We start from the raw sequence: 20,607 nt of genomic DNA on the forward strand, positions 1-20,607 counted from the left end.
TGATAGCTTCCATGACTCTGTTGTAGCAAATCAATACTCGATATGATTACTAGACTGGACAAATAAATATGATTTTTGTGCTCTTTTTTTAATTTAAAAAAAACTTTGATGTGTTTTTATTGAGTGTCATTACAAGATGTAACAGTAAAATTTAAATATCTAGATTCTCTAAAAGACAAAATTATTCTCGAATGTTGACTCTGAGGAAGACTTGAAAAGTTAGTCTGTACATGTACTCTAGATGCTTACCTTTGTCATGTAATTATTCATTATTCAAATATTTGCATAAAACTAATTTAAAAAACACTATTTTAATCAAAATTGCTGTGTTTGATTGGTGATACTTGAGCAGTAATGATCAGTGGAATGTCTCCTGTGAGTCTTCAGTCTTCTAACTCTACTGAGTTCATGCAAACTAACATACAGAAAATAATCCAACAGGAGACACGCTAAGATCCGGTTAGGAAAAAGGAAAGAGAGAGAAAAGGAGTTTTGAGGGATAATTGAACAAATTAATTGAGAGGGTATATTACAAAAAAATGTGCAATATTTGCCAAACAGTCTCTCAAATCACACAGTAAACATGAACATTTTCTTACAATAATTTGTAATAATAAATAAATAAATAAAAATACAAAAAAGAGACTGATGCTTAAAGTTTTCTTTTCTTTTCTGTCAATGTACTTCAGACGCAAACTGGGTGCGTCGCTGACTACTGCATCCTCCAATCCGGTAGGTGGCGGTAAAGCACCTCTAACCTTTTTTTTGTATCGACCACCAGAAGAATCAAACGAAGAAGAATGAACAGACGAAAACATACTTAAAGCATCCCAATAAACAATATGTATTGGGTCTAGTGTTATTCTTAACTAAACGTTGACTTACATAATGGAGGAGATGAGGTAATTTTGTTAACCGCCATCAGGCTAACGTGAAGCGGCTAACATTAGCGTCGACCTTAATCCGTGTGAACAGCAGCATGTACCCATGTGTGTCTGCCCTGTGTCGATGCTCCGTGCTGAAGCTGGTGTCCAGTTCGAAGATGCAGGCAGGTGTCAAAGAAGTTGTGAGGGCTGCGACACCTGAAAACCTCCTGGGAGTGACAAAACATTTCAAAAACAACTTTAGCACTGTGGCCGCTGAGGCAGCTAAGAAAAATATGTCTGACGTAACGTCGAGACGTCAGTCAAATTCAGATGAAGATGGAAGCTCTCGGATGAGAAGAGTTTCTATCGAGGGCAACATTGGTAAGAGGACTCACGCAGTATTGTACTTTAATCATATGTTTGTTTCTGGGCGTGTGTGTTAGCGAGATGTGTCGTGTGTTACTTGTGTTATGTCTTCTTGAACAGCGGTTGGAAAGTCAACTTTTGCCAGACTCTTGAGTGCAGCTTGTGCTGACTGGGAGGTGGTCGCAGAACCTGTCAGCAAGTGGCAGAACATTGAAAGTGGGGCCTCAAAGGTGTGTACATCCTCTCACCGGAAGAATCCAACATTCTCAAAGGTCTTTTACTGTATTTTTTTTTTTCTGCTGTATTCTGTCACAGGGGACGGATGCTTCTCCCCAGACAACTGTAAGCAACCTGCTCCAGATGATGTATGAGGACCCTCAGCGCTGGTCCTACACCTTCCAGACGTACTCCTGTATGAGCCGGTTTAGAACACAGCTGCAGCCTCCTCCATCACGCCTGCTCAGCTCACCTGGAGTCCAGGTTTATGAGCGCTCCATCTACAGCGACAGGTTAGTGGGTCTGGTGGAGGCGGTACACACATTCACTACTGAAGTAGAAGTACAGGTACTCATTTAAAAATGTAGTCTTGATTCAACCTGCTTACTCAAGTAAAAGCAAAGAAGTACAGGTTATTAAGAATAAAAAACAAAGTATTGTGCCTTTTTTTCTTGTACAATTGATTTTCAAAAACATGAATAAAAACAAAAAGATCAAATTGAGTATCATAAAACCCAGTGTAGAATATAACGTCTGGTGATCAGTGCCTCATCAGGCAACAACAGTCTGAAGCTGCTTCAGCTGCAGTGTCGATACTGAAAATGATTCATACATTTTTGCCAGTGGCTTCCAAGGTTTACTTGCTTTACCTCCATCATCATCATCAGTATGTCTTTAAACATCATGTTAAATCAGAACGAAGCCTTTTGTTTTGGAAGAAAGAAAGAAGGAGAAAGAACAGACGTGTGAGTCAAAATGGAGGGAAATTTGTAAGGTAAGAAATTGATGTGATGATAATGTTGGGATTGCGGAAGTGCACATGAGCTGGGTGGAGAGTCTGGATTCATGTTTCGATCAGATGCACTCTCCTGTCTTCTGTTTCTCTCCTGTCAGATACATCTTTGCCCTGAACATGTTTGAGCTGGGTTGTATCAACTCCACGGAGTGGGCCGTCTACCAGGACTGGCACTCTCTCCTGGTGGAACAGTTTGGCCACCAGGTGGAGCTGGAGGGCATCATTTACCTCAGAGCCCCCCCACAGGTTTGTGGTACACTGTACAGTGAAACTAACTGTACTGTAATAATCTGGGCATTGTTCTTATCAAGACAATATTAAGGTGTTTACATGAGTTTCTTCTGGAATATTCCACTCTTCCTGTTTATAGAGCAGAGTCCAACAGAAGATGCCTGCATGTTACACCTCTACGGTCCACACTGAAGTTTATTTTACAGAGTTTCTGTTATATTTCGAGTGATTTTCCTGTTAATACAAAGCGCCACGTTTGTTACACCTCCTGGATGCTTGAGCTGCATCCTAAAGCAGATTAACCTCTCAACACTGTGACTGTGGTTGTTTGACAGAAGTGCATGGAGCGCCTGGAGCGCCGGGGAAGGGCTGAGGAGAGGGGAGTGCAGCTGGATTATCTAGAGAAGCTGCACATACAACACGAGAAGTGGCTGGTAGAGAAGAGCACCGAGTGAGTATGAGTGAGATCACGCGTGTGCGTTGTGCTGTCGGCCATCTTTACCATCAGGTGGCTCCTGCGTAGTTTTTTTTATGTGTCTGTAAATAAAGAAAATATATTCCAAGTTGAGGTATTGAAACACAGTGAATATGAACAACAGGAGTGCGAGGGGATGACAGTCACCATTCCAAACGCCATTACGTTGGCGGGCTGTGAGCAGGCGACCGTCAGCAGGGCGTGGTCGGGGCACTGCCACCCTGCTCCACTCACTCACTCACTCACTCACTCTCTCTTTTTTCAGGTTACATTTCGAGAAGTTGAAGCAGATTCCCGTGTTACAGCTGGACGCCAGCGTGGAGTTTGTTAGTGACACAAAGGTCCAGGAAAACTTCATAACTCAGGTATTTATAGCTCTTCTACTGTGACCTGGCCACGGCTGGATATTGATCTTTGATACTTTTATCGTACTGAGGAATTTACTTCCACGTCGTTGAGTAAATCTTCAAGTTGTGCTTTACTGTTTATACTTTGTGAAACTGCCTCTGCCGTGTAAAAAGGCCAACATGCTGAAACATAAAACTAAAGAGTTGAAACAGATGAATAAAATGAAACCACAATTTCCCTCCTGAAATTGGTTTATATTTTCATGTCATGAAACTCTTTTGAGAAGCTGAAAACAAAGGTGTCAATTTTGTCGAAACAGATTTCAATCGCTACTTTTGAAAAACCAGAACAGGAAAGTCAAGGTACTGTTGTCAATGTTGGGTGTATTTTTGATCCTAAAGTGCTCTTTCATACGCAGGTGAAGAACTTCTTCAGTTCTCTATGACGAGACGCTCATCAAACGCCATCGTCACCTGTCTTCGTGCGAGTGTTACTCTACTTTTAGACTTCTACGATTATGTTTGTTCTGAGCTCGATGTGAAATTACAGTCTTGTCTATTTTAAAAACCAAACCTCTCACAGTCTCTGCTGTTTGGAAACAGTTCACCTGGGATCACTTCAAGTGCGTTTCAAGTTTTATGTACATTATTGGGGGAAGTAAACAAATGTAAAAGTATTGTATTTGCAGCAATCGTTAATAAATGCATTAGTGACATAAAGTATGTGTTTTAATATTTTCTAGAATTTTGTCTTTATTATTGATTTTTAAGGTTGCATGAAAACATGTCTGCTTATTCGTGTCTTTATAAAACTTCTCCTAAATCAGTCGGAGGAATCAGTGAGGTGTTAACAGAGGCTAAAGTGCGACTTGTTAATCGATTTCTACGTCTCAAGAGGATTAGTCTCCTGGATGAATATAAAAGCGCCGGCCCTCTTGACAGGACAATGACCTTGGTTGAATGTTTTCTTCTTCTTTTTTTTTTCTGGCCCTCTGATGTGCTCCGGTGATCAGAGGGACCGTTCAGATGCCTGGAGTGGTCAGGGGTCATCAAAGGGCAGCTGTCTGCTATAAAGGGGGCCTGTCTGGGGCTCAGTCTGCACATCACATCATTTCAGCCTGAGACCAGCTGGAGGAAGGACGGAGGTCTTTGCCTCTCTGTGGTGTTGCTGCAGTTTTGCTTGAGTTTCGGTTGAAATGGAAGTCAGAGTCCAAGTCCTGTTCCTGCTTTGCTCTTTTGGGATTGTTTTGTCTTCTACGAGGCGCAAATATAACACAGGCTTGGAGAGAAGCTTCCGAAATCTCTCATTCGGTCACCGCAGTAGTTACCCTGTGTACATGATGCAGCTGTATCACTCCTTCAGGACCACTGATACCTCGTCGTCAGTGGCTGCCAACGCCGTTACCACGCCAGGTGACAACCCGTCAGCGCGTAATTCCGACTCCATCCTCAGTCTGATGGCAAATGGTGAGTGAGCTGACTTGCGTATGTGTGTGTGTTGTACTGTGGGTTCATATTTTTTCACTGATGCTTCATATGTCAGTTTCTCCTTGACCTCCTCCAGCAGCAGCTGGCTGCTGTGCTCTCTTATCAGACCCTCCCTTTTTACAACCCAGCAAGTGTCAAAATGCTTATTCAACTTTAAAGGCTTTCTCTGTTTTATGTGAGAGGGCGTGTATATTAGCCCTCAGACGGCCTTGCACAGGGGGGTTCAATACACATCCTGTCCTGTTCACCCTCCCACCCCACTGTTTTGACATTTGTCCAAGAATCTGGTTTGTCCAGTATCCTCAAGGCTGCTGTTTGTTGGTTTCCACTCACTTGTCTTGTCTCAATTTTTTAGGTTGCCATCAAGCGGGTGAAAGATGGACGGTTATGTTTGACATGTCGTCCATCTCCACCAGTGACACGGTCCAGCTGGCAGAGCTTCGGATCCGGCTGCCAGCTTTCTCTGCCTCCAAGCATGCCGTTGTGGATTTATATCACCACAGAAAGCAGAACTGTGACCATGACAACACATCATGCCAGGATGAGCAGCTTTTCCTGGGGAGCCTCGATACATCACCCAGCAGCACTAAGTCCTCATGGAAGGCTTTTAATGTGACCGCTCTCTTGAAATACTGGCTGTACCAGGGTGATGTGGAGTCCAGTCCGGAGGCCTCAGGGGACCCTGAGCCTGACCATGGGAGTGGCGCTGGGGATGAAGGGGAGAAACCTGGCAAGACCCTCTTCAAGAATCTGGGAAGAGGGCAAAGAACAATCCACCATCCCATCATGAATCGCGTCATGCTTCTCATTTTCTTCAAACATAACCTGCCTCAGGAAGCAGCCTACAGCCTGATCCACACAGTGGAAAACTCCAAGTACGTCACCACGGACCGGGTCAACGGTGAGAGTCAAAGTCGACGCCACAAGAGAAACCGAATGGAGAGGATGAGGGTGTCCGGAGCAGCTTCGCCCACTGTACCCCCAGCAGCAACAGAGGGCGTCCAGCGGCCGCTCTGTCGGAGGGTGGACATGTGGGTGGACTTTGACCATATCGGCTGGGATGAGTGGATTGTGCACCCTAAACGCTACAACGCATATCGCTGTGAGGGAGAATGTCCTACACCCCTGGATGACTCCTTCCATCCCACTAACCACGCATACATGCAGGTAGGCTGATTTCCTGTCAAATCCCTTTGAGCTTGCAATGTTTCGCAATCTTGTAGATTTTTAAGGTTGCTGACTCTGGTGTGGGTTTTGCAGAGCCTCTTGCGACACCACCAACCAGAGAGAGTGTCCTGCCCGTCCTGCGTGCCAACACGCCTCAGCCCTCTCTCCATGCTGTACTACGAGGACGATGACCTGGCCTTGCGGCACCATGAGGACATGATCGTTGAAGAGTGCGGCTGTCATTGAGAGGAACTATTAGTGGGAACCATGGTGGATGGTTCTTTGCTGACATCATGGAAACATGCAGCCATTGACAACGAATGTTATGATATCATGTTGGAGGTTGAATGGCACAATAGCATATTCTAGCTGCAGTGTGGAGAAAGTTCCCTCATGGAAATATGACGTTTTATCTATTTATACAATCCTAATGTATATTTTGTACATAAAATATGAAATATATTAAAACATTTTATTTTGACACAAGACTTGTTTCATTTTTTCTAGTTCTTTATTTGGGTTTCTCTACTCTAGAAAATTCTGGAAATAAAGTTTTTCAACATACATGTAAAAGTCAGTCAGAGGATTTCAGAATAAAGTGCCATCAGTTGAGTTATTTCTAAGTCTAGCTCAGTATTCAGTGGGTTGCAGTTCACAAAAAAATCAAATGGTTATTATTTACTTTTAGAAGTTATTTTTGCTTTTTTTGCCTCATAAATCTTGAGTATATTCTTTTGTTCTAATCTGAATGTAGGATTTTTGAACTTGAACATTCCCAGACACAGCTATTATACACAAGCACGTGCACATTACTTATTATACAGAATGTAGAGAATAGCAAGCTGCTCTTGGATTATCACTAACATCTTAATTCCAGTGGAGGGAGCAGGAGCCTGCTAAGGTTCTAGTGGGTCAGTGCCTCTCACCTCCGGTCCGTACCTGCGGGCCGATACAGAACCTCAGTCGTCAGCGCTCCTCTCTGGCCAGGCTTCTTTTGTTGATTGTGATCAAACACGCAGGCTGAGTGGAAGCAACACAGAAAAGCAGACTGAAGGATGAGGGAGAGAAAAGCAGTAGCACTTGTTTATTTTAGGGGGGGGGGGGTGTCAGGAAGCAGAGGTGACAAGGGGTGAGATTAGACCCCAAACAAACACAGACCAGTGGGCGAACCGGGAGAGGAAGAAAACATCTGGATGCTGAAGCTACTGTGGAGGAAGGACAGGGTGGACTGGAACTGATCAGATGAAACCACTCAATCCACAACCCTCAGACCAAGACCAGACCGGGCTGGGGTCCATCCTGACTTTCTCTGGTAACCACCTGATGTTTTCTCTGCAAGCAGCCTCCCTTCTGATGCCTGATCGAAATGAAGTTGGAAGTTAATAAATGGTCAGAATATTATCAGAATAATGTCCATATGAAGGGGAAAGCCATGATATAATTCAGCTGTGGTGAGTTTTGTTTAGTACCAGTGTGAATCAAGAAGTGCATACGAAATTAATGTAACCGACCCTGCAACAAAGACTGGATCTTATATCACTCAAAATACTTGTGAATTGTGCTAAACAGTAGAAACCACCCTTTTCATGATCACACTTTGAAAGAATTCTGAATCAAAGAACAGATTTGCATAGACCTTTGTATGTATGTATGTATGTATATATATATATATACACACACACATACACATATATACACACAGATATATACACACATATATATATATATATATATATACATACATACATATACATATATATTACCTATATGTTACATATTTATGTTATTAATGGGAGCAGGAGGGCTGATCAACAGGGGCCCAATCAGGATTAAAAATAAATAAAATAAAACAACACTGTAAATCATGATTGAAGCATTTTGTTTTTGTTTTTTAGAGGTATAAATGCTCTTCAAATACGTAGGATCCCTAATTATGAATTATTTAAATGAAGGCGTGTCAGTCTGGTGTCTCAGCTGATGTTTCTCTGGATGGTTGAAGTTCCTTATGTTACATTTGTTTTCTCCCAGTTCTGATTTGTTTCATAGTTGAAAAATGAACCTGCAATTTCATGGGAGCACCCCACAGAAACACATTTTGTTTCATTTTTATTCATGTATATGAAAGCTTAAGTGGTATTTAATTCTTAGAAGAATTTCAACATCGCAAACTGTGTTTTCCTCTGGCCTGCTGCCCACAGCCAATTTCAGTTTTGGCCCTCCAAGGAAAAATGTTGTTGACCCTTATTTTAGAATACTGTTTATCTAGGAAAACACAGTATAATTCACCCAGTCAAGAATCTTCTAACTCTTCCTGAAGAAAAGAGGAGTGAGCCAAGAACAACATGAGCACAGTGAATCAACAAGATCCCACCAGTGGAGGTGGAGATGTAGCACGCTGACATTTCTTCATTGAGGAAGAGGTTTGTTCTGACTTCGTACAGTCGTGTATTGACCCCACCGGGTCCAGGACGCTGATGGAGGTTATCAGCTGTCAGCCAGCTCCTTGAGGAATTTCACTGATGTGACTTGTTCTGAATCCGAGCGACAACAGAAACGCTACCAGACATAACCTGTCGAAGACCTGCCCTTGAAGAAGAAGATTCAGACTCCAATAATCACGAGTCATCAAACCTTCCCATCTGATCACTGTAGCAACCGAGTGCTGCTCTCTTCCAGATATCCCTGTCCAAGTCAATGCGTATTCAGATCAATGAACCGTTTGAAAGGAAGATAATCAACCAGATGACTTCAGAAACACAGTCCAAGCGACAAATACACAACCAGAAGACAGTTTGCTGGAATTGTGTTTGCTTTAATGCTTCTCATCATCTTCCAAACCGTGTTTTGAAAAACGGCAGCGACAAAATTAGTGTACACGTTCTTTTCAGGTCGAGAAGAAAGCACAATCAGGAATCGTTAGCATCTCGAAAATTTCAAGGCAATATCTGACGAGAGGGGTCAGGAAATGCGTGGGAAGAAATGCACATTGACAAAAAAAAAAAATCCTTCTGGAATGGTTAATTAACTTGAAATTTCAACAAATTCCCCCCACCTCTGAGGGACGAGGCTTTGGTGGTGTGAAGGAGAATTTTATCTTGTAGCGACTGCAGAAAGGCACATTTTTCACACATCAATCAGTTTTGAGCCTTGAGGCAGACAGCAAATACTTCATAACAGATTTGTTCTGGGAAAAAAAAAAAAGAGAAGAAAATGACATTTAAAAGACTTAAAAAAACACAAAGACATCAGAGATGTCCCAGGCTGTCCTCATGGAATGGGCGGTAGGAAGAGACCTCCCGTCACAGCATCTTGTTGATGGGTTCCACATCTTCAGATCTGTTCGAGCATCGCCTAGATGTCCATTTGGAACTGAGCATCATCACCTTAGAAAGAAAAAACGGACCCATCACGATTCACCGTCTCATAACTTCATAATCCGATATGCAACCACATTTAATGATCCCTCTGCAGCCAAAAGTGTAGTCAAGGTGGTTGATTTACTTTGTACATAGAAAATTTAAATAATTTCTGCCAAACTATCACAAATCATCATTTCTCTCTGAACCAGATGGAAGCTGGAAGGGTTTGTCAGTGTTTCGGTAGGTTGGAGAACTCGCCAGTTTACAAATCTGAACTCTAGACTTGAGTCCCACATCCTTACATACATTACTGGTAGTCTACTCTAGTTACCTTCGTCTGGTGGCTGTGGCTTTGCAGTCTTTACATTACAAACAGTTACAAAACATTCACTCTGAAAAACCACAATGAGTTATATCTGGATAAACCGAATGTATTTGTCAGAAGTGGAAGCTGTCCTCGTCTGAAAAAAGTAATTCTTTGTGATTTTAACATGGACAAGGGCTAATTTTGCAACTGTAAATGAGGTTTGCAAAACATGGGTGCAGAGTGCTAATTCATGGCCATGGATTGAGAAAGCAGGAGTACAGGTTCCAGGTGCAGGCACGCACACATTCATTTTAATGATTAATATAAATTTCTAACGAAGGCTGTGGTTTTCAGTGACTCCATCAACTGGAGCCCAACTGAAACAAAAGGAATTATCATCATTATTCTTTTCCTTTTCTCGGTCCAGCTTGTGAACTTACCGGTGTTGCTGCATTCAGGTGCGTTGATGTTGTTGTTCACTATTTCTCCGTTACAGGCCTTCTCACTGGTGTCCTTGGAGGGAGGACTGGTCACCCCAGGAATGTCAGGCAGACCTCGTGGAGGGGTCTTGGCGACCGGAGAGCTGCGACAACCCAGCAGGAACTTTCGGTCGTAGATAATCCTGGTACCTTATGAGAGAGGAGAGGTTTTAGATAGTGAGAGAAAACACATTTATAAAGCTATTTTTTTTAAAACATAATCACAAAATCTCCGATTCATAATAGGAAAATGAAGAATAGTAGCATGTAAGGACAGTTTTCAAACTATAAACAGCCTCCTCAACAACATTTAGAGGAACCGAGTGCTGGGATGACGATACAGTTTTACCAAGAAGTGATTTTCAAATCTCTTTCTCAGATGAATGTAAACATGCTTCTCTAAAAAAAGCCTCTTTTTTTTCATTTTACAAAACAAGCCAAACCACCAAATGTGGAATGTGGACAGTCATGGCCACTAAAAGTAATAGTCTAAGATCAGCAAAACGCCTTATTTAAACCAGAAACTATTTGAAGAAAAGAAAGTTATCCTGACCAGATTCAAGGTCAGCTTTCACTCTTCTGCAGTACAGCTGCACTGTGGTTGTTAACAAAAATGGTTGTGGAAGCATGAGCCAACACTGTATGCAGTACAAACACAGAGCTAAAACTTCACATTTCCAAAATCTCATAATCACCAAACAGAAACTGAACCCAATTCCAAAAATATACACTATCGTTTACCACCTGCTTTATGTGTGTGCTTTCAAAAGTACTGTTAATCATTGATGGATTGACATAATCCTTATGTGGTCACCATTTTTTTTATAAGATAAGATAAGCTTTATCCATCCCGTACTCGGGAAACTCTGCTGTTACAGCAGCGGGGGGTGTATCAATATTGAGATGCACTCAAGGACTCGCACGAGAAAAAGGCAATAATAAGAGTTGTACATCGGCTCTGCAGCAAACAGGAGTATAATATATTGTAATGTACAAGTTAAATGCCCGGACTACTGTAATGAATCGCAACGAACCCGACCAATCACAGCGCGTATTCGTCTGTGACGTCACCGCAGCAGCGAACAATGGCTACCGTTCCCGTCATCAGCTGATGCAGCCCAACAATAGAAAACGAAAACACGTTTGAATAAAAGATGGAGTCCTACAGTTGATCTGTGCTGCAAACTCACCGCTACTTTAGCGGCTTCACAACAATAGCGTCTCAGCTACCTGACACTCGCTAGCTAGCATTAGCAGCTAGCTTTCGCAGACGCGTGTGACAGCTGCTCGCCTCATGGAGTTAGCATGAACACACTCCAAACAGCTGTAACACACACTCCCGTGCGTGAGTACCAGACAGCATCTGGTAAAGACAAAAGTGAGTCACGTACCACCCGGGGTCGTGCTGAACAGGGTCCCCCCGGGAGTAGTGGAGTAGTCGTGAGGCATGTGCTCCGCATCGTTGATGGTGACCCTCCTGGTCGACGGGATGGCCTTGGCAGTGGTGGTCTGACAACCAGTGGACATCTTCTCTCAACTAATAAACTCTACCTGGCGAATTAATTCACATGAAACACGCAGGACGTCCTGGTTTTACAAGACAATAAAGCCACGCCGCGCCCGGACCTGATAATGGCTGAACAGAAGGACGACTGTCGCATAAATAATACAAATATATACCTCTTTTTCATAGGTGCAAATGATGAACAACAGTAGCTAAATGATCACATTACAACATGCAGCCTGTCACACAAGTGTCCCCCAGGTTCTTTGTTGAAAGGACCCGAGCACACGTTCCTCCACTCACCCTCCACATACACACAAACAACACGCACACACAGGCTACAGGCTGGAACGCTCCAGAGGTGGCAAAGTGAGCTTGTTGCGCCCCCTACCGACAATGTCTGCATAGTGTAAATACTGCAACACGTTTCAAGAACCAGAACCTGAAGGTTTATCCAACAACTTAAGCCAAACGATGGTTTATTGTCTTTCTCGTTGAACTAACTGAGCCAAGGCTTTCATCGCGTAACAAGAACAATACTAATCAAAACACGAGTCATGAATATACATGACATATTAGCTCCCTGATTTTTTTGTTGTAGCCAAATAGAGTCTATAATAATTGCCCTTTAACTTTTCTTTTTTTTAATTTGTGCACATGAAAGAGGTAAGGGGAGGCCAAGAAGTTGTGACTTCAGACGTCCTTTCAGTTCAAGAAGACGCAAACAAAAAACAGCTACGAAACAACAACAACACATTTACACTCAGAGGAAACGAAGTTTACATGATTTGGAAGATTAAAAAAACACAGAATCTCACACACATGCACTCAACACTAACTAGATTCCCCAGACAACAATGAAAAAGAGGTAGAGGAGATCGGTTCAGCCCGTATATATGCAGCTTTGTTAGCTAAGAGAAGGTCTGATCAGTGGGTTTGTGTGTGTGTGTGTGTGTGTGTGTCACTGCCACTGTCACACAAAAGCATACACATCATACACAAAGACATTTCATTTCTTTATTAAGTTTGTAAATGTTGAGCTGGTGTACAGAGTAAATTGTCAATAGATGTCCCCGGATTTTGGTTGGATTAAAACAATTGTACATGTATATTTTAAATTTATGTTTGATTTTCCATAACCATTAAAAAAAAGCAAACAAAAACAAAACAAAAACAAAAAAAACAAAACGAGTTAAAATACCCGCAAGACCCCCATTTATCCCCAGGTTGCAGGCATTACCCAGAACTCAACAGTCTCTTGGTAGCTACAGCTGTATGATGCTAAAAGTACATCCATAACATAACTAGATTCCCAGTTGACAAGTAAGGGTGCATAGCATTCTAAGTAAATATATATATATTTTCATATATTTCATATATATATTTATATATATATATAGCCTTTTATGTTAAAAACATTTTCTGTGCATGTGCGCATTTGCATTCCTTAGTATTGAGTAATATGCTATTGCGTTAATGTCTTCAATCCATTCTAAAAGGAATATACATGTGTTCTCTAGTTTTTGCAACAGTTAATATTTTTGCATGAACTTGGTGCATGGCATCGTCTCACCAGTCCCACCAGTCCCACCAGCGTAGGGCTTTCTGTCGTAACCACTCCTCCCTCTGCTTGCACTCCTCCCCTCGATCCACATTCAAACTGTCACCGCCTGGAAGCCTTAGAACGTACACGCTCTTATTTTTGGTAAGGGGGCAGAAGTAGATCAGGGGTGGGCTGTGTTGAGGATTAAAATGCTTGTCATCTTGAAAGACCAGCCATCAGAGCCACCAGCTGTGCCGCGATCCCTCCCCCCCACCCCTCACTCCAACCCAGACGATTCATAAATGGCCCCCTGCTCATGAGACAACCCTTCTTTAAGTATGAGCCCTTACGGAGCAAACCAATGACAAAACACACCATTACACTGCAGTGTAATCTGTGTTTATTGACATCTATCTTTTTGTGCCTATTGAAAAGATAATAAAATGATATTCGATGAAGGGATAGGTGTTTAAATGCCCGCTTGAGGCTTCGCTCTCCTGTTACATGAGATCTATGCATGTTTGTAATGAAGTTGCTCGATGATCAACAGTAGATATTAAACAACAGAGTATACCTTATAATCTACTGTAGTACATAGCCAACACATATGACTACTTTATAACAAGACTGACAGTATACCAAGACTTTACATTCATCATCTCTGGCTGGAAAGCCCTACTAAAACACACAAGAATGGGTGCTTATTGCAACTTTTTTTTCTGTTACAAATGTTCTTATTTAAATTCCTTAATGCCTAACATAACACTGGAAAGAATTGCACGTAGGAAATGGATATAATGTGGGATGGCACACTTATTGAGGTAAATTGATTTTTAAAAATATGTGAATTTGAATTTCTTGTATAATCTCTTTGCTTTGTCCTTTACCTTCCTGCAATATTATCTAATTTCACATATCCAGGACTGGGTATGTGATATTAAAATCTCACACACACACACACACACTCTCGCTCTCTCTCTCTCTCTCTCACACACGCACACACACACACACACACACACACACACACACACACACACACACACACACACAGTAGGATTTCTTTCATATGAACGTTATTAAGGTTGAAAATCTATGATTAAACATCCATTCCATGACGAGTGACGAGATCAGATACTGGGCACTTTGTATGCTGACTCTCTCGACCTTAGAGTCAATAAGTCTTGCGAGGAAAACACACACAGCAACCAGCTACTCCTGTAAATGACTTTAAATCTCAATGTAAAGAGGCAAATGTGACTGACATCATCTCTGAGTGGAATAAAGCTGCGATACGTTTAGGAAGAACATGAATGGTGATCCAAAAATTCTTCGTCACGCACACGCTCATGCTTACACACACGCACACACACACACACACACACACACTCAGACACTCCTTTTTCTTTTTGTAAGCAGTTATTGCTTCCTCTTAACAGTTGCAAATGATGACAAAAAAAAGACATGAAAATAAAAGAAAGGTGTGACACAAACCTGGGAAAGGGTCAGGCTCACAGTTGCGGGTCAGTTTTACAGTTCTTCATCACAGTGATTGGTGACTGACTGACTGTCTTAGCTTTATACTTGAAAACGTTGCCAAGGAGACAAACATCGAAGCTCAACACATCCTCGACTCTTCACACGACATTTGCCCTTCTCCAGCTGACTCCTCGTCTCTTAACCAGTCAAACCAGTGCTACTTAATTACCAGCATTTCAGCTACTTCACCCTCATCATGTGACATCCCTTTGGGTGTTGTGATATGGTTTATAAATTCACCTCGCAAATGGTGATCAGTTACTGCATGATGAGGACCAGGAGCTGGAGGTGAGATCCTGCCCCCTGCTGGAGGTGGACAGGACTGCTACATCTACTCTGAGAGGCTGACTGGAGCGGCGGGGGAGGGGCGGGGGCAGTGGAGGTAGGGCAATAAGGGTGAGATTAGCAGTGAAGAGAGGTATTGGGATTTTGGCTCAGACACACAAGATAAACACAAACCTGACGAGGATACAGCACACTGGTGACAAGAAAAGGCAGAGGAGTGGGAAGGTAGAGGGTTAATCTCTCATGGTATCTCGTTATATAGCTTATTGCCACCTTCTCCACAAAGGCAAACTGCTCTGAGGGAAGGTCAAGAAGGCAGGTTCACCACAGACACCTGCCCCCTACTGCTCAAAACCTATATTACAGTACATGACTTACAGTATGTCTTCCCTCGATGTCAAAAGCAAAGGGTAAAAGCACATGGGAAGCACAAAGAAACCCACAACCTGACACACAAAAATCTGACGTTTAAAACAGGCAGAGCGACACAACATTTGTTCTTGTACCCACAAAGATCTCAAGATATATAGAATATATAGGTTCAGATTGAACAAACCAAACAAGAAAACAGGGAGGGATTCCATGTGTGTACCTGAAACAGCAGCATCAGTAGCATCGTATAGGGATCGTAGAACATAAACAACACACGTAACACGCCGTCACGTCGAGCATTTTAGTGCATATTATGTACAACACAGATATCCTTGGGTGATAGTTGTAGCTTCACTGGACTTTGAGAACACCGGGACAGGTTTAGATCTAGTCTGGGATGCTCTTTGCTGGAGGAGTTGTGGTCAGGAGGAGGGGGAGTAACCTGTTGCCTAGAGATTATTTAATTCTACTTATTTTAAACCCCTTTTTCATAGCTTTGATAAACATCCCCTGTTGGTTTAGAAAACTGGCCAGCGATTGGCCGTACCCTATGTTTGCATGCCTGTCCCACACAGCAGTGTATCCTCCCCATCCCGCCCCACCCCTGCATTCCCTCAGTATTTGTAGTTAAAGACAGGCCATGCGGCAGCAGTCACTCATGCTGACACAGATAACAGGAAGCACGTGTTGGTTGCTATTTTTTTTTTTTTGTGTTTGTTTTTTTTTTTTTGGTGTTTTATACGAAATCATGCTTCTAGCCTAATAGTAGTAGATGTTTTTTTTTTTTTAGTCCCATGGTTTCTTTAAAAAAAAAGAAAGGTAATAAAAACTACAAGTAAATCCGTATCCTTCTCTTCTGGTGCGTGCTGAAAGTCCGCATAGCCGCAGTGGTTGTCATTGTGTTGGTGTTTGTTGCCATTCATTTCTGTCTGTTTGCCTTTCTTGTGTGTTCTTCCTTTTGACGGCTGCTGCTGGTCATGTGTCCATGTAGGATGTTTTTGGTGAAGAGGTTGAATCCTGCGGAGACGTCTGAGGAGAGAGAAACATGGCGCTGTAAGAGTCAGAGCATCTATGTACTGTGTGGTATACTTGCTACTGTAATGCAATCTTATAGCTTTGGCCAAAATGTCAATCATCAACATTGTCAGTTAATAAAATACCAGCTGTGACCATTGCACAATATATAAAACACATTAGTTCTGTAAATGCAAGCAAAAATGGTTGGCAAAAGTGGTTTAACCTTCAGTAGTGAGTCGCATAAAATAATAATCCAACGAATGTCATATCCTTTTTGTTATAAAGGCCAAGTATGTCTCTCTCTCTTTCACTCGCTCTCTCTTTCACTCGCTCTCTCTTTCTCTCTCTCACACACACACACACACACACACACACACACACACTCCAAACAACACTTCACACAGGACAACTGGCTCTTCTGCTTCGACCTTGAGCGCCGTGTTCTACTGCAAGCACATTGTGCCAACCTTTTTTTATTCAGCTGGTCAAAACATGCATTTAGAAATCAGTTAGCCTGATGTGATTTATGGTAAAACATTAATGAAATATTAGCATGTATTGTTAATTTATGGAATTGTATTTTTGTTTGATTATGGAAACATATCATACAATACATATAATACAATTTAAGTCATGTAAATGTAGGGAGTTTCATTGTCACAAAACTGATATAATTCAGAGCAAACAAAAATCCACTTTGCTCATACAGTACTAAATACACTACATGTATTAGCATGTTTGCAGATATCCAGAATATAATTCCATTCAAAGCATTTACAGGAGGCCAAACAATCTTCTTCTCTATATGTGCTGATGCATCAGCTCAGGGTTGTGTTGACATGTCTGCTACTCCACACCACCAGCAGTGATACTGACGGAAAGTCGTTCTATCAAATTAATATGCACTATTGTATGATCATCACTTCGGGCACAAATTTATGTTGTTTGTTTTTCAGTTTAACTATCAGTTAAATTAAAGATTCATATGTGATTTTGCTGTGCCGCATTACATTTCATTAGTAGGGACTTTAAAGTACATTCAGGTGCATTTAATCCAGAGCGACTGGATTAAATGGTTTAGCCCACAGGTCAGACGAGGCGCTGTGGGTCGGTCCCGTACCTGCGGGAATGCAGCACTCAGTCTGCCTCACTGCTTAACTCTCCGCAGACTGGCACATTTCACTATCTGAGCACCTTTCTTCACATCCACAGTATCGGGCTACATCAGGGGGAAGAGGATCGGCAGCAGAGGAGGTGGGATGACAGGGGGAGGGGACAAACGGTTGAGGGAGCGTTAGTACGGGAAAAAGTTGAGGAAAGAGTAAAATGAAGGAAAGAAGAGACAGGCAGAGAGCGATGAAAGGAAGGAAAAATAGAGGTACAAAAGCAGAGAATATAGTCAAATAAGGAAGAGAGGACAAAAACAGGACAGACAGAGGATAAACAAGAACAGAAAAGTGAGAGACAAAGGAAGAGAGGAAAAGGGGGAAGGGGGGAGAAAGAAATTATGTATAAACAGTCAAGCAAAGACAGAAGTGATGGCTGGCAGTTGGAAAGACAGTTGAAGATACGAGGGCATCAAAAACACCTACAGTCGTTGGAATTCAGCAATCAAGTAAAATCTGCACGTACAACATTGGTTTGTTGTGGACACAGTATTTCCCTCGTATGAAAGAAAAGAATGAAAAAGCAAGAAAATGTCACGATCACTACAAAACGCATTTCGATGGATTTCCTCGTAGTCAGAAACCACGTCGATCTGAGGAAGAACTTCTGACTCAGAGTTTGGCAGGTTTGAGTGATACAGCACACAGTCACAGTTGAAGGACCACATACTTTTAATGAAGGTGAAACAGACAGAGGAGTCATCATTAAAATATCTGATGGGGACAGAATGGAGAATAGAACCACTGCAATGAACCACAATCATTTCAATCAGTCAGTAATGTGCAAGAAACAAACACATGAGCTGTAGCTGCAACGTAGAGATTATTGAAAGGGATGAAACCCGGAATTAGCTGAGCAGCAGTAACAGAGCAAAGTGGACTCGTTTGTTTCACTTGCATGCAGAAAATGAACATGAGATGTTTGAGTGGAGATTAATATATCAGAAACTCACTGATCAGACATGACATGACACACTCAATCTTCTCAAGTGGTTTGGAACTGTCTAAGATCACAAGAACACTTGCAACACTGTGTTCTCCACCTGTCACCATGCAGGTTAATCTACTGAAGGACCTTCGGTTGGAGTTTTCAAGCAGCCCCACATCAGATGTTTAAATACATCATCTGATTTGATTGATTCAGTCCGTTTGGGCTCTAAGTGCTCCCTGCATGTTCTAGCTACTGAGAGCCTGGCGCTGCCAACAGAGAGCTGCCTGCAGATCAGAAGCCCACCTTGCTGCTGTCCCGCCCCAGGATGGCGTAGCTCATGAACTGTTCAGTATCCACATCCAGCTCGTTGGCATCCTGCAGAGAACCCTCCATGCTCACCTCCTGAACCCCCTCCTCACTTGAACCCTTCCCTCTGCGCACAACCTTACGCACAATCTGTCACACACAGGGAAGAGAGAGTGATCAGTGAAGGTAGAGAGGCGAAGTAAGCCAGTCAAAGACTGGATATCTACATTAAAGAATGTGGTGTGTAATGCTAAAAATATAAATGCAACACTTAAGATTTATGAAGATTTTTAAGCAGGAACTATGCAGCAACGCAATGCAGAAACTTTCAAGTCTGGACTACCAGCAACAGTAGGTGGAAAAATAGAAAGTTTCCCTTTCACCAGCCATCATTCGCAAATTATACAGCATCTCATCACGTAGAAGGAATGAGGAACATGCTGACGCATCCGACCCTCCAGACTCTTCCACAGTTGTCACACAGGGACGTGTCTGGTACATGACGAGCCAGTGCAGAACACAAATGTTTTCAGCTTCTAAAAACTGATCGCCCCACTCAGCTCCAGGAGGTCGAGCATCGTCAAGCTGAGAAGTGACTTGCTAACGGACACAGCAATGCAACGCACAACCTCAAACCGTATCAGTCCATGCTCTCTTTAATGAACGTCACACTCCACCACGGGTCACAACATTCACAGCAGCAAAGCTCTCGATCACACAACCATCAGCATCAGTGTCCCTCTGCTGTGAAAGACTCCATTGAGTAAGGGTGATAGCCCTGTTCCAATACCAGACTGCAGGCAGGTCAAGTTCTCTGGGGAACGGCATGCATGGGAGAGAGCTCTTCCATGGTTGTTCAAAGCATGCAGTTCTTCAGCTGTACAAGTGGCTGGTCTGTGTTTCAAAGATGAAACCAGTCTAAGCTGTTTACTGGCTCCGGCCGTGCTGCTGGAACGGACTTCTGAGGTGGCTCATTGTTGAAAAATGAATTGTACAGCTGCTGAGTTAAGATGCCAGCTTGTAACACGTCAACACACTCTCCCTGTGGACATGTGACATCTGTGGCATTGTGATGTGACATCTGGAGGATTTACGGTGACCTTCAATTGACCCCTATCATTAGGAACACCTGTGTAGTGATCATGGCTTTTAATCAACATCTTGATATTCTACACCTGCTGTGCATGAAAGGGATTATCTCAACATAGGAAAAAGAAGCTTATTAACAGTCATATAAACAAAAATCAGGGCAAAATTAAACTGAAATAAGATTTTACACATTATATAAATGCTCTGAAAATGATTGCAAAAACGAAAGTGTTGCATTTATATTGTTGTGTAGTTGAATCCGAATTTTTCCATGTAACTCCAGTGTACATGTAAGAATACAGAATAGAAACACTGTGAGAAGGGCAACCTTTTTTGTGATGATGTTTCCATGTTCATCCGTGAACTGCTCCTCGCTTACTTGCTCCCCTGGAAGATCCTCTACCTCGTCACCCTGTGGACACAGAGGGGTTTTCTAAATAATGTGATTTTTAAACATTTCATGGCCTTTGCATCGGAACCATTTAAAGAACCTTGCAATACTGGGCCTACATTTCGGTGTTTATATCATATTATATAAAAATGAGATAACTGTCGACGTTAAAAAAAGACAAGTGAACTCAGGATGGTGGAAAATACATTTGCACTCAGTGAATTATGAACATAAAAGCATGTTAAAATATCTGTTGCCACTGTGTCGGTATTTGAATGCCTCAAATCTGTCCACTAATAGAAAACAGAGGGGCAGACGAATGACCGAGGGGTGTAAAAGGGTTGTCAGTGAAAGCCATTCACTAATGTGT

General features: G+C 42.3%; 4 protein-coding genes across 7 annotated transcripts in view; 2 read left to right on the forward strand and 2 right to left on the reverse strand.

Annotated features, from left to right (window-relative positions):
* Nucleotides 1-759: 759 nt before the first annotated feature.
* LOC147259910 (deoxycytidine kinase 2-like) lies at nucleotides 760-3,981 on the forward strand. Its single transcript, XM_086206162.1, has 7 exons — nucleotides 760-1,247; nucleotides 1,353-1,462; nucleotides 1,548-1,741; nucleotides 2,343-2,490; nucleotides 2,811-2,926; nucleotides 3,216-3,315; nucleotides 3,717-3,981. The coding sequence occupies exons 1-7, from the start codon at nucleotides 980-982 to the stop codon at nucleotides 3,741-3,743; spliced, it is 963 nt and encodes a 320-aa protein (XP_086062288.1). The 5' UTR covers nucleotides 760-979; the 3' UTR covers nucleotides 3,744-3,981.
* A 377-nt stretch (nucleotides 3,982-4,358) lies between these two features.
* On the forward strand, nucleotides 4,359-6,429 carry spaw (southpaw). The gene is made up of 3 exons (XM_086206161.1): nucleotides 4,359-4,764; nucleotides 5,141-5,952; nucleotides 6,046-6,429. The coding sequence occupies exons 1-3, from the start codon at nucleotides 4,494-4,496 to the stop codon at nucleotides 6,196-6,198; spliced, it is 1,236 nt and encodes a 411-aa protein (XP_086062287.1). The 5' UTR covers nucleotides 4,359-4,493; the 3' UTR covers nucleotides 6,199-6,429.
* A 2,320-nt stretch (nucleotides 6,430-8,749) lies between these two features.
* On the reverse strand, nucleotides 8,750-11,961 carry LOC147259912 (eukaryotic translation initiation factor 4E-binding protein 1-like). Of its 2 annotated transcripts, XM_086205301.1 has the most exons (4): nucleotides 11,778-11,961; nucleotides 11,489-11,648; nucleotides 10,059-10,247; nucleotides 8,750-9,335 (listed from the first exon to the last, which is right to left on the reverse strand). In XM_086205301.1, the coding sequence occupies exons 2-4, from the start codon at nucleotides 11,622-11,624 to the stop codon at nucleotides 9,304-9,306; spliced, it is 357 nt and encodes a 118-aa protein (XP_086061427.1). In that variant the 5' UTR covers nucleotides 11,625-11,648; nucleotides 11,778-11,961; the 3' UTR covers nucleotides 8,750-9,303. The 2 variants fall into 2 exon arrangements, with proteins under 2 accessions (XP_086061427.1, XP_086061426.1); XM_086205300.1 differs by having other exon boundaries at nucleotides 11,489-11,961.
* A 2,117-nt stretch (nucleotides 11,962-14,078) lies between these two features.
* The window catches only part of ank1a (ankyrin 1, erythrocytic a), a 94,211-nt gene continuing 87,682 nt past the window's right edge, over nucleotides 14,079-20,607 (reverse strand). For all 3 annotated transcript variants that reach the window (XM_086206163.1, XM_086206164.1, XM_086206165.1), the window contains 4 exons: nucleotides 20,175-20,258; nucleotides 18,755-18,907; nucleotides 17,475-17,573; nucleotides 14,079-16,366 (listed from right to left, as the gene is read on the reverse strand). In XM_086206163.1, the coding sequence (XP_086062289.1) occupies nucleotides 17,502-17,573; nucleotides 18,755-18,907; nucleotides 20,175-20,258 (309 nt within the window). In that variant the 3' untranslated portion in view covers nucleotides 14,079-16,366; nucleotides 17,475-17,501. The remainder of the gene's footprint in view (nucleotides 16,367-17,474; nucleotides 17,574-18,754; nucleotides 18,908-20,174; nucleotides 20,259-20,607) is intronic.

Source organism: Aulostomus chinensis, chromosome 6, assembly GCF_037954235.1.
Source record: "Aulostomus chinensis isolate RoL2024-O1b breed Wild chromosome 6, RoL_Achi_v1.0, whole genome shotgun sequence".
NCBI classification, from domain to species: Eukaryota; Metazoa; Chordata; class Actinopteri; order Syngnathiformes; family Aulostomidae; genus Aulostomus; species Aulostomus chinensis.

Excerpts from the sequence above, each read along its gene's own strand:
- LOC147259910 (XM_086206162.1), top strand. The coding sequence starts at position 980 with ATGTACCCATGTGTGTCTGCCCTGTGTCGATGCTCCGTGCTGAAGCTG. Across the intron at positions 1,463-1,547 it reads TTGAAAGTGGGGCCTCAAAG|GGGACGGATGCTTCTCCCCA; the intron begins GTGTGTACATCC and ends ATTCTGTCACAG. Across the intron at positions 3,316-3,716 it reads AGGAAAACTTCATAACTCAG|GTGAAGAACTTCTTCAGTTC; the intron begins GTATTTATAGCT and ends TTTCATACGCAG.
- spaw (XM_086206161.1), top strand. The coding sequence starts at position 4,494 with ATGGAAGTCAGAGTCCAAGTCCTGTTCCTGCTTTGCTCTTTTGGGATT. Across the intron at positions 4,765-5,140 it reads CCTCAGTCTGATGGCAAATG|GTTGCCATCAAGCGGGTGAA; the intron begins GTGAGTGAGCTG and ends TCAATTTTTTAG. Across the intron at positions 5,953-6,045 it reads CTAACCACGCATACATGCAG|AGCCTCTTGCGACACCACCA; the intron begins GTAGGCTGATTT and ends TGGGTTTTGCAG.
- LOC147259912 (XM_086205301.1), bottom strand. The coding sequence starts at position 11,624 with ATGTCCACTGGTTGTCAGACCACCACTGCCAAGGCCATCCCGTCGACC. Across the intron at positions 10,248-11,488 it reads GTTCAGCACGACCCCGGGTG|GTACCAGGATTATCTACGAC; the intron begins GTACGTGACTCA and ends CTCTCTCATAAG. Across the intron at positions 9,336-10,058 it reads ACCTGAATGCAGCAACACCG|GTGATGATGCTCAGTTCCAA; the intron begins GTAAGTTCACAA and ends TTTCTTTCTAAG.